Source organism: Panicum virgatum, chromosome 3N (genome assembly GCF_016808335.1).
Source record: "Panicum virgatum strain AP13 chromosome 3N, P.virgatum_v5, whole genome shotgun sequence".
In the NCBI taxonomy this organism is placed as follows: Eukaryota; Viridiplantae; Streptophyta; class Magnoliopsida; order Poales; family Poaceae; genus Panicum; species Panicum virgatum.
The window spans coordinates 608,894-620,844 of NC_053147.1; the positions used below are offsets into that span (position 1 = coordinate 608,894).

Below are 11,951 nucleotides of genomic sequence, written 5' to 3' on the forward strand. Positions count from 1 at the left end.
AGAGCTAAAGCAAGGGCCCGAGAAAAGCTGCTGAGGGACCAATCTGCAAGGGGGCCGCACATTGATCTAGAGAAAGAGGAAGGCCAGGGGCTCGACGAGGATGCAGAACTACAAGCGGCCTTACACCAGTCCCGCCAAGAGTATGAATTTATGCAGCAAGCTGGGCCACGATATGATAGGGGTGGCGGATCGGGATGTAGTAGTCGTCCTGATCGAGGGAGTGGTGGTGTAGGAGCAGGTGGTAGTGTTGGAGGCAGTGGTGGACCGCTGCCTTCGATGTTCAGAAGGAGCCAGACACAAGTCCCCGAGAGGGTTAGGGACTACCATCTAGGGTTGAGCAGTGGTCCACGGCAGCAAAGGATTGATACCGGCCCATGGACTGTCAAGGGGAGGACATCAAGAGAGCTTCTAGGGAGGGCATGGGCGAAGGCGTGCCATGCTGTCGGTATTCCCGGCCGGAAAGTCGATGACCCATACTTTAAAGCTGCGATCGTGGAGACCCAGAAACAAGGTAACAATGTATATTTTGAGCTACATTACATATCCTTCATTGTGATCTTAATGCTTTCTCTTCTATGACCGCAGGTGTTGGAATCAAAATACCATCAGGGAGGGAGATAGATGGAAAATATTTGGATGAGAATGTGAAGGAGATAGAGAAAGAGATAGAGAAGTGGAAGAACGAGTGGGATGAATGTGGAGTCACGATCATGTGTGATTCGTGGACGGGGCCTATGCGTAATTCGGTCATTAATTTCTTGGTGTATAGCGGTGGCACCATGTATTTCTTGAAATCCATCAATGCGTCCGACAAAATACAGGACCATCAATACTTGTTGAAGGTAAGTATAAAATATAGTATTGTTACAGGACCATCGATGCATTGTTCTCACCTTGGCATAAAATATAGTACCATACGCATATCACATTGGCAATGTTGTGCAGGAGATACGAGCAGTGGTCATGAAAGTGGAGCCTCACAATGTGGTTCAGCTTGTCACGGATAATGGTTCGAACTACAAAAAAGCCTGCAAAATTCTCTGTCACGAGTTCCCTACCATTGCATGGCAGCCTTGCCTTGCCCATACCATCAACCTTATGCTGAAGGACATAGGGAAGTGGCCGAAGCATGATGCTTGTATTCGAAGCGCGCAACGAATTTGCAGCTGGCTCTACAACTCCAACAGTTTACACAGCATGATGAGGGAAGCCATCGGTGGAGAGTTGGTCAAGTGGAATGTAACAAGATTTGGGACCAACTACATGTTCCTTGAAAGCATGTATAAGAAGAAGGACCAGTTCATGACATGGTTAGTGTCACCTGAGTTCCGACGGTCCCGCCACTTCAAAAGTGAAACTGGAAGGTACATTTACGAATGCATCACAAGTCTTGAATGGTGGGCGAATATGGAGTATGTGATCAATGATGTTGAGCATCTGTACATATTTTTGAGATTTGCTGACACAGACAAGACACCTAATTTGAGTGAGGTGACAATGGAGTATCAAAACATGAGGCAGACATATGCCAGCAAGTTCAGCAGTGACTACCCCCGGTTTGAAAAGATTATGGCTGTGATAGATGCAAGGATGACCACAGTGATGTCAGGCACATATATGGCCACTGCTTGTGCTCTTAACCCTTATGTGCAGTACAGTTTGGGCACATCACAGAAAGTCATGGCAGTAATGCGCAATGGCCTGGAGAAAATATTGGATACTAATTCAGCAGCAATTGCATTGCAAGAATTTGAAATATTCAGGACGAAGCAAGATGAGTTCTCTAGTGACATTGCTAGGCGAATGGCCATTGACCGGAAAACTTCACCAGCTGCTTGGTGGGCTACATTTGGGGGAGATACACTAGTGTTGCAAAGGGTCGCCCGACGCTTGTTGTCGCAGTGTGCAGCCTCTAGTGGATGTGAAAGGAACTGGAGCACATTTGCTTACATCCACACCAAACTGCGCAATAGGTTGAGCCACCAGAAATTGGACAAATTGGTCTTTGTGAACTACAACCTCCGCTTGCATCTGCAACGTGCTACTAGAGGGGTCGATCCATATGACTATGATCCAGTTAGCAGTTTCATGGATCTTTCTTTGTACCGGCAGTCATCAGCAATTCAAGATTGGATGAAGCAATCAAGGTCCAATGGAGACCCAGCATTTGATGAAGACTCTGACTTCACTGACACTCCATTGCCGAGCCAGATGTTCACTGACATAGGCTCTTCTCATGGTCACGATGAAGATGTGGAGACATGGGCCGAAGAAACAATTGGGGACACACATCTGGGAAAAAGGAAGACTAAGATTGGTCCCGAAATGAGAAAAGGGAAGAAACCACGCACTGAGGAGGAGTTAGGTAGTGACGATACCACACCTGAGCCTAGTGGTGGTGAGGACATTGGTGATGATGATGATGATGATGATGATGATGATGATGATGATGATGATGATTCCAGTAGCAGTGAAGGTGATGGCAACGAAAGTGGTGGTTATCGTATATCTCCTACTATAAGGTTCACTGGGGAGGAGGACTTCACCCATGCAACACAAGATACAGATCATGGAGCACCTACTTCACAACGACAAACAACATCGACACATCGACATGGTCGACAGGCCCCACTTGCATATGATGAAGATAGCTCCAACTCTGCCTCCAGTGGTCAGTACTACAACCCTTACAGTACTTCTCCCCCTGTAGGGGGCTTTCTGTGGCCACCACCAGGGGTGGTGAACCCGCCACTTCCGCAGGCAGTTGCAGCATTGCCTTATTTGGATTATCATGGCTACCTACCATATGGAGCTCCACAGTTGCAATATCGCCCACCTACGTACGTGTATTTGCCACCAACAGACGAGCCGTATGAGGGACCACCGGGAGAGAGATTTGAGGACTGAAGAATGCAGGTACTTATCCTATCAACAGAACTTATCTATACGTTTTGCTTCCTCTACTTATTCAATTTATTTCACATAAATATTTAAATGCAGAGAATATGCTACATGGATTATTCTGGACTATGTCTTTGCCTCTGTTGTATCTTTGGATTGTAATAATTCTAAGGGACTTTGGATGTATTGCGTTCTATGTGTGGACTTTGGACATGAGTTATGTGTAATAATTCTAATGGACTTTGGATGTATTACGTTGTATGTGTGGACTTTGGACATGAGTTATGTGTTAAATGGTGTATTTGTCATTGTTTTGTGGAGTTATATATATGTTATGCATTATGAACTGTCAATATACACATAATCAGGGGAAATTTTGCCAAAATTTTCAATTTTTCCATATATACACATCATTTTCTGTTAATTTGCATCATTTTACGGTGACAAAACCGAAATTTCGGTCGAAATCACCGAAATTTCGGTCGGAATTCACCGAAATTTCGTTTTTTTGAATTTGAATTCACTTTCCGTTCGGAATTAGCGAATTTCGGTGAAATTTCGACCGAAATTTCGTTTCCGGCAAACGGCGGGATTCGAAAAAAAAAAACAAAAAAGTAAACCCTGGGCCCAGGCGGGCACCGGACCGGACGGATTCATCTCGGGCCCACACTTTTTCTTTTCTTGTTGTATACAGACCGTGGCTGATTGCTTTGGTACCGTCTATACTCGACGGACCGGATCGGATCATTTTTTTCTTCATGGTCCTCTTCCTCACTGTCACTGCTGTCTTCACATGCATGCTGCATCTGCCGCCCGTGGATGTGTTGGATACCTACTAGTTACTGCTTACTGTTCAGCTCCAGTCATTATTAAGCCACCTGGAACATGTGGCGAGCAATCTCTCAAATTCAAACTCAAAAAAAAAAAGCTCCAGTCATTATTTAGGAGGAAAAAGAAAAGTGATTTTGGAAAAAAAAAGATGAACAAGTCCAATATAAATCAGTCTACCTGTAAGCTAGTACGACTACTACAGCTATACACTAAACAAATCTTAGTAGAAACACGATCCACATCCACCATGTGCACTCATATCATCAACCACGTCAGCTTCTCAACGCACTTGAATATATCCTACAATGCCAGATTGCCGGTGTCAGTCAGTCAGGCAGGCAGGCAGGCGCTCGAGTCTGTTGCATCAGACACGAGGGTGATATCCTAGTACTACTTGTATTGTAGTAATAAGGCGTTTAGATCTAAAAATCTAAAATCCAAAATTTTTGTAAATCGCTTGTATGGTGTATTAAATGTAGTTGAAAAATAAATCGCATTACACAAATGGACTGTAAATCACGAGACGAATCTAATGAGCCTAATTAGGACGTGATTAGACACTAAATTGCTACAATAATACTGCAGTAAATATGTTTTAATGATGAATTAATTAGGCTCAATAGATTCGTCTCGTAGTTTACAGACGAGATCTGTAATTAGTTTTGTGATTAATCTACATTTAATACTTCAAATATTAAAAATTATCTTTTAAAAATACAAAATGCAAAATGATCTAAACAGAGCCAGAGTGTCTGTTTAGTTGTGGAAAATGGTGAAAATTTTTGTATTGGGAAGCGTGCTCCGTGAGAGGGGGTACGGTCTTCAATGCAAATTTTTATTGGGGATTTTGGGGAATTAAGTAGTAGTATTTAACTAGATGGTCGGCGCCTCGGCGGTAAAACGCTGCGTGCTGATCCATGTCCCAGATCATCGGGATTCCAATTTTCTTGTGTTCATCGATCTTTATATGATTCTTTTCTTGTGGTTCATGACAAATTAACCAACATCCTGCCCTCATCTGCGCTTCACGCACCTGCCAGCGGATCAGATTATTGTTCCCTGCTGTTGCATGCATCAGAATCAGAAATTCAGAATGAGAGCTACTAGTAGTACTAGAGTACAAAGATGGGCGGGCCTGGGATCCTGGCTTCTTTCTTGCACTCGTGTCTTGATTGATATCAAGATCAAGATGGTTGGTGGTTGGTGCCAGAATTAACCAGACCATACCACTTCGGTCAGGACACTCACAAATCAATGCTCACCCCACTCGACTGGTTAAAGCTTCAGCGGAGCAATGCAGTAAAAGTAAAAAAGAACCAGAGGTACTTGTTGCGACAATGCAACCAAATACAAAAGGCACCGAACCAACTTTCAGCAATCCCAGTTTTTTTTTAAAAAAAAAGAAACACAGTTTAAGCTACTGCAAAGCAGAACAACCGAGGGCAGATGGTTGAATTCTCATTTTCTCAATAAAGAGGACCAGAAACTGGCTTGGGGTTGATATGCACGCCTATCAATCAGGAACCATCGCGTTCATGAATGTAAGCATGTCCAAAAGCCATGTCAGGATATCGGATGCGATGCGCACAAACTCTTGAGAAAAGAAAAAAGAAATACACTTTATAGCTAGAGGAATCGAATTCGCAGGCCTTCCTTCATTATGCAGATGCAGCACTGGAATGAATGCTCCTTCCCGTTACTGACTTCAGCAGCATTCCTTTATGCACATCTTTTAGCACCAAGTTCTCAAAGAGTGGAGTAGCGGGCCAGATCGAGGCACATGCCGATCAACTGAGCGTGCAAACCACTTCGACTCGACTCGACTCCTGGCACTACGCATCTCAACTAGGGTTCCATCATCATTTCCTCTCTTTTCTTTTTTCTTGCACCCTCAGGGTCAAAAGCCAAAACTAGAGGTGGCCGTGGCCGTACATCAAGAGCTTTCCTTTGAGACAAGCCCCATAACCATATCCAAAGCTCTTCAGGCTGGCCTGGGCCCAACAAAAATGCAAGCTTCAAAGTTTTCATTGTATGTTTCCGTGATTTCTGATGGCCTACTTCGTCACCCGGTGGGAAAAAGGAAGGCAAAGCATCGTGAAAGCAAAGATATGGCCACCTGCTTTAGCTCACCACTTCACTTGTTATCAGCTATCATAATTTTCAAAAAAAAAAAAGATCATAGCTATCACACAGGAATGCTTTTCTTTAACCTTCAGTGTTTCAGCAACGCTTAAGATATAAATAAATTTCAACTTCCCGTGCGGATTACATGGGATGGGTGCATGTATACAGTATACAACATTTCGCTAGCAATCAACACTGCAGATTATACAACAGGTGCATAAGTGATAATGGTGTGATTCTGTCGTTCTTAGACAGGGCAAGATGGTGCTAAAAAGAACCCAAAATTTTCAGTTTCTCAACAAATACAAATGCCCTTGTACCATGGGTCCATGGCTAGACAATACCAAGAGTAACCATTGATGTCTGCGGCGATGATATGTTTCACGTTCGATTTTGCCCAAGCAGACTTACCAAAATAAAATTCAGAATATTGCAAACTATCACCAGCATCAGGGGGAAAAGAAGATGGCATGTCCCAAATTAGGTGACGCCCACTACTGTCTGCATCAGCTAGACATGTACTAATGCTGGCAGCATCCAGTTTTTGCCTCATCTTGTAGCCTCGTCAGTGGATCAGTAATGAATCTGGAAGCAGAACAGAAAAAGGGAGATATGTCTGAGCAGCACTTCGAAAAACATATACTGTAAACTAAAACTCATCGACTGCATACTTTACATCACCTCTTGTCATGACTTAACAGTGGCAGCAGATTCTTCATCTAAAGGGCAACAGTAAACTTGAAGATTTACAGATGTTTCCATCTTGCTGCCATCCGCTGAGAACAGAATAATATTGTTGTCAATTATAGTGCCCTAACAAATAAATCGAGTTCATGCAGCTCAGGGGAACACCCTAACGATTGAATCACACCATCACATATCCTCCTAAAAAGAACTATGTTCTGCAAGCGAGGCAAATGGAAATTTCACAAGCGTAGTGTCTGAAAGAACTTTTCACATGAGGAATGGAAACTAACCGCCTGTCTTATTCATCTCAGTCCTTTTGGATTTGGAGCCTTTCTTTCGATCACCACGAGATGGCTTGTTGTATAAATCTTTGTATTTTTCAAGCAACGCTTTCTTTTCTTCTATTAGTCCAAGAATTTCATATGCATCTTCCACTTTCCATATAATATCATTGTTTGGAGGTTTACGACCACATGCTTCTAGTTCTTTGAAGAGCTAAGTCAGCAGAAAAGGCAGGGCAATTCATTCATATAAGTTGTGTTGTCATATGAAAATACGTGAAGCATAATCTAAACTGGATCAGAAGTGACAGAGTTCAGGTTCAAACCTTCACGAGCCTTTCTAGCCTATTATTTCTGTAATAGATTGCCAGCATTAGATGACAGAAACGCCAAGGAACTGAATGCAGGTCATGGGCTATTTTCTTCTGCCAGATTTTATGTGCTTCCTCAGCTCTATTATCCTTCTCAAGTGCACGCACTAATTGCTCATATGTTCCCATTGTGTTTCCTTGCCCATTGCTTAGCATCCATTTTATCACCTGAGTATGTAGTCAGAAGAAATTTACTTCAAACTGCACAGAAGACAAAAACAGTTGAAAGTAACTTAGTTGATACAGTACCTGGACAATTCTATGCCATTGTTGCTCCTTCTCAAGAATTGAAAGTGCTTGCTTTAGTGAAGCCAGAGGAAAATCATGCTCAAAGGCAACCCAAGCATCAAGGGTGCCATAAACAACTTCTCTTGAATCTTCAAGGCCAAGAAGCTGCAGTTAGATAACGTTGTATTTAGTAATTTTGTTGCACTGGGAGAAGCAGCTAAATGACTGCAACAAAAAGAAACTTCTTGAAAAAATTGAATGGGCACAAGTGGTGTAATCATATCCATGCAGAACAAGAATAAAGGATATAATATGTGCACCCAGGTCAATACCAAATGATTAACACACTGCTTTGAACGTTTTGTACATGGAGGATACAATCCTATTAGTCATTCAAAGAAGAGCCAACAGGTGCTAACATAATCTACTTTCCTAGGAGAACAATTCATCATATAACGAATTAGCTGCTATCATTCTTCTACCGAGGCGAAAGGGTGCCTAGCCGGATTGGTTAGGTGTCCTCGGTAGCACTCCTCAGATCCTGAGTTCGACTCCCGGTAGGAGCGAATTTCAGGCTAAGGTTAAAAAAAATCCCCTCGCCTGCCTACACGCCAAAGCACATGGAAATAGGTCCCGGCTCACCCCGTCCCGCTCTCACACAGGTTACGGTATGGGTTACGGCGCCCCTGTGTAATGGTGGGGCAGGAGTTCAGGGGTTTTCTCGGCCTGCGTGAGAGGTCTTCTTCTTACATTAATGCCCGGGGGGCGGCTTGCCCCTTGCAGATCGAGTTTTTTTTTATTCTTCTACCGAAATCAAGAAAATCATGCGAGATGTTAACTATCTACTATCTATTATCCTGCCGGTGAAAGAAAACTGTCTATAAAGTGTACCATGCAATTCGAATCTCGTAATAAAAAAATGGAATTACACGCATGCTAATTTTTTTGTCAATGTATCTTTCATTTGCAGTTATAATTTTCAAAATGTTTTTGTAGACACATTATTAGTGCATGTATCGTCATCATTTGAATTTGAAACATAATATGATATACCTGTACAAGGTAAATAAATGATATGAATACTATCTGCACATACAGTATTGACAAGATATTCTCTTTTCTCTGCCGAAGATAATTTTTTTCCAATAGGCCCTTGTTCCAATTCCCTTGTGCTCTTTTTTATGCGATCAATTATTATATCAGTATCCTGTGTAAGAAAGAAAAATTCTGTAATCCACATCTCATAATGCAACAGTTTTGAAGCTAAATATAATCTACCAACCTCAAGAATCATAAATGCTCATATGGAAGCAACCTGAAAATGTGCAATAAACTATTCTATGAAATCAGTGCATCCAAGCAGAAACACTGAAGAATTTCCATCTGGTTTGAGTATCTACTAGGTTGTTTGACATGCTGAGCAAATAAAAATAATATAGGATCTTTGATAGTGAACAACAAGAAGGAAAGACTGGCAAACAAAATAATTACAAGATATATAGATATATCTCAATACAAAACAAAAGGAGTGATATTGTTGTGGGTACCTTCGCAGGTGTAGTTGGTTCTAGCTCCTCTGGCTGATATACTCGACCTCTGGTAACTTTTTCGGAAGTACAGAAATCTCTAGTAGCATGCTTGTTACACCAACCAGATACAGGCTAAACAGATGAGCCAGAGGCGCAAATAGTTTAGGACCAAACCATGGTTCTTAAGGTGAAAAGGCATCCTGTGGCGCCATGGGTACACCTTGTCGCCTAGGCGACGCCTTAAGAACACTGGACTAAACAGAATTAAGGAAAATCATATTCTTTCTTAAGATGAAGAGGTGTGTACCACTATATGCGAACTCCAGAACCTGCAGTGTAAATAAAAAGGGAAGGGTTTATGAAACACAGTCTCCTTAAGAAATCATCAACTATGAACCTACTAGTAAGGGGGAATGCAAAAGTTAATACTTGCAATTTATAGTTTGGCAATCAAATATTTAGAAATGCAATTTCCAGCATCATCGATATAGACGCTTGCCATCGGATAAAAACTACCTGAAAAATGTTTTCACTCTGAACCCCTACAATGGCATCAGTGCACAAACTACTGCTTGAAAAATGTAGTAATTATCAGTTCTAAGTAGTTAATTGTTGCATTTAGGCTGGACAAGAATTACAGAACTCAAATTCGAAACAAGAATGAGTGAGAAGAAAGAAAAGGAGAAGTTCCAACCGTCTCTTATATTGCCGCATTGGCAACTCCATTCAGCACTTGACAACATCTGGAGGAATGAGATAAAGTATCGACGGCATATCGTAGTGTGAAAGAAGAGGTAAACAGAAACAAAGCGCGGCCCGGCATCAAGCAACAGTCTTTTGCCAATTAAAAGTGAATTGTCCGTTGGACACTGCTACTACGGCTAGGTAAGTGGTTAGCAGTACTGGTTTGCTGGGAGACAAGAATGGCGAATTGAAGGAAGGCGAAAAAGCTGGGGTTATAGAGTAATGGTAGGGGACTGGGCACACTCACCGGTGGAGAGGGATGGGATTGCAGGCTGTGTGGCCAGTGGCGGGTAGGCGGTGAAAAGCGCAGAGGGATCGCCGGAGCTGCCCAAGCATGGCAGCGGCGGCGGGAAGCACTGGACGGCGTGCACGTCTGGAGTCCTCACCCTGCAAGTGGGCTGAGAACCTAGCTGTACCCACAACAATCCATTCTCATGAGGGAAATAAATATTACCCACTCCAATCCAAACCTCCACCGCCATACACCAACCCAGTCCAAACATTTCAGCTTATAGCATAATAAACTATTAGCCAAACTATAGTTACAAACCAATAAGAACCCGTTTCCCAAACTGTTGTGTCTATGCATAGGAATACTAGCTAGCTGGTAACCGAACCAAGCTTGAACTGCACGCACGCACCGTCCACTCCTTGGAACTTCCTGGTGACGGCGAACTCCCAGGCGTTCTTGTTGAAAACTGCCTGCACAAGAGTTGTATTGCCGCAGCCGCTGGTCGCCGGTCACCGGGGTCGCCTTCGATCAAGCTCCTGCATGGAGAACTCACATGTTCGTGAACAAGTGCAGTCAATGTCATGATAGTTGAACACCTCCACTTCTAGAATCCCAACTAATTCTCCAACCGGATTTGAATTTGGAAATAAAAACGGAATCTCCAATTATCACAGAAAAACCTGAGAGGGATTATTCGACCACCTACCGATCCAATTCGATCCTGGTACCATATTGCAGCATGCATTCCCACATCCACGAGAGATAATCAGCAACCTGATTACATGATTATTCCCTGCCCCCTTGCCCAATCCAGCAGCAGCAGCAATTACAAGAATCGGCGCATGACTGCCCCCAGAGGCGGGTGGATCGAACAAATCGGGAACGGATTCCCAAAATTGAGGGAAGGGTGTGCGGTCAGAGACGGAGAGATGCAGAGAGGAAGAAGGGGAGACACACACCTTGCGGGAGTGACGGAGAAGCTGAGTGGCGGCAGAAGGAGAGGCACGGCGGCGGCTGCAAGCGAGCGCCCAGATGCAGTCCGCGCCGCCGCCGGTGGCCAGCGATGGCGAGCTCCTCGAGGATGACCAATGTAAACTGGGATGAGAAGGAGAAGGAGGTGGAGGTGAAGGCCGGCCGACCGGGAAGCAGCAGCGAGGCGGAGGCGGTGGCGGCGGCGGCGGCGGCAGGGAAGCAAAGGGTGAGGGTCGAATCGTGAGTCGTGACTGCGAGAGCAGGAGTCTGGACTGGAGATCTGCTGGGAGCCGGAGCCCATGTGAGCAACCACAGGCCCACAGCACAGTCCACGGTTACAGCTCATAAGAAATCGAACCAGTTCGTCTCAATGCTGGCCCGTTTAACACCCAATCTAAATAGAGCCCAAAGCACTCCTTCCGTCCTACAATATAAGTATTTTTAGGTTTGATGAAAGTAAAATTTGTTTAATTCTAACTATAAATAGTAAATATTTATAGTTATGAAAATAATATTACTAGATTCATTATGAAAATAATTATCATAATATATAAATGTTTATATTTAAAATAACCTATTTACAAGAATATTGACTGTCAAAGTTGAACAAATTTGACTTTGACCAAACCTAGAAATGCTTATATTTTAGGATAGAGGTAGCATTAAACATATCAGCAGGGTCTCTATTTAGATCCCTACTTTTAAAGTAGAGACTGAGTGACAAAAAAACATCTCCAGCTGAGCCCTTACTTGAGTCCCTAGATTCGGAAGGCTCCTAAATCTCTCCACCCGACTCCTTCTCCCACGGGTGGGTAGGGAGGCCCCTACTTTTTTTTTTCTACCGCACCTCTCCACCCCCGCCCATGAGCTCGAGCTCGAGCTCCCTGCTGCCGCCATGGTTCCCGAGCTCGGGCACCCCGTCGCCCCCCGAACTGCGGCGCCGGAGCAGCCACCATCCCCGATCTGCGGCGCCGGAGCTGCCACCATCCCCATACCCCCGCTGCCCCCGAGATGCGGCACCGGCGCTGCCACTGTCCTCGAACTCAAGCAC

General features: G+C 43.8%; 2 protein-coding genes across 2 annotated transcripts; one reads left to right on the forward strand and one right to left on the reverse strand.

Moving 5' to 3' along the window:
- Window positions 1–1,784: 1,784 nt before the first annotated feature.
- Window positions 1,785–3,162, forward strand: LOC120663510. The gene is made up of 2 exons (XM_039942355.1): window positions 1,785–2,916; window positions 3,001–3,162. The coding sequence occupies exon 1, from the start codon at window positions 1,804–1,806 to the stop codon at window positions 2,905–2,907; it is 1,104 nt and encodes a 367-aa protein (XP_039798289.1). The 5' UTR covers window positions 1,785–1,803; the 3' UTR covers window positions 2,908–2,916; window positions 3,001–3,162.
- A 2,788-nt stretch (window positions 3,163–5,950) lies between these two features.
- LOC120663438 (pentatricopeptide repeat-containing protein At4g18975, chloroplastic-like) lies at window positions 5,951–10,456 on the reverse strand (the record flags this gene model as incomplete). Its single annotated transcript, XM_039942253.1, has 9 exons — window positions 5,951–6,441; window positions 6,538–6,632; window positions 6,834–7,038; window positions 7,151–7,363; window positions 7,445–7,588; window positions 8,520–8,630; window positions 8,971–9,084; window positions 9,260–9,281; window positions 10,338–10,456. Coding segments are annotated over 8 exons (1,017 nt in total), but the record flags the coding sequence as incomplete, so codon positions are not given.
- Window positions 10,457–11,951: the final 1,495 nt, after the last annotated feature.

Bases quoted from the DNA above. Each gene is read 5' to 3' on its own strand.
- LOC120663510 (XM_039942355.1), top strand. From the start codon at position 1,804: ATGGCCATTGACCGGAAAACTTCACCAGCTGCTTGGTGGGCTACATTT.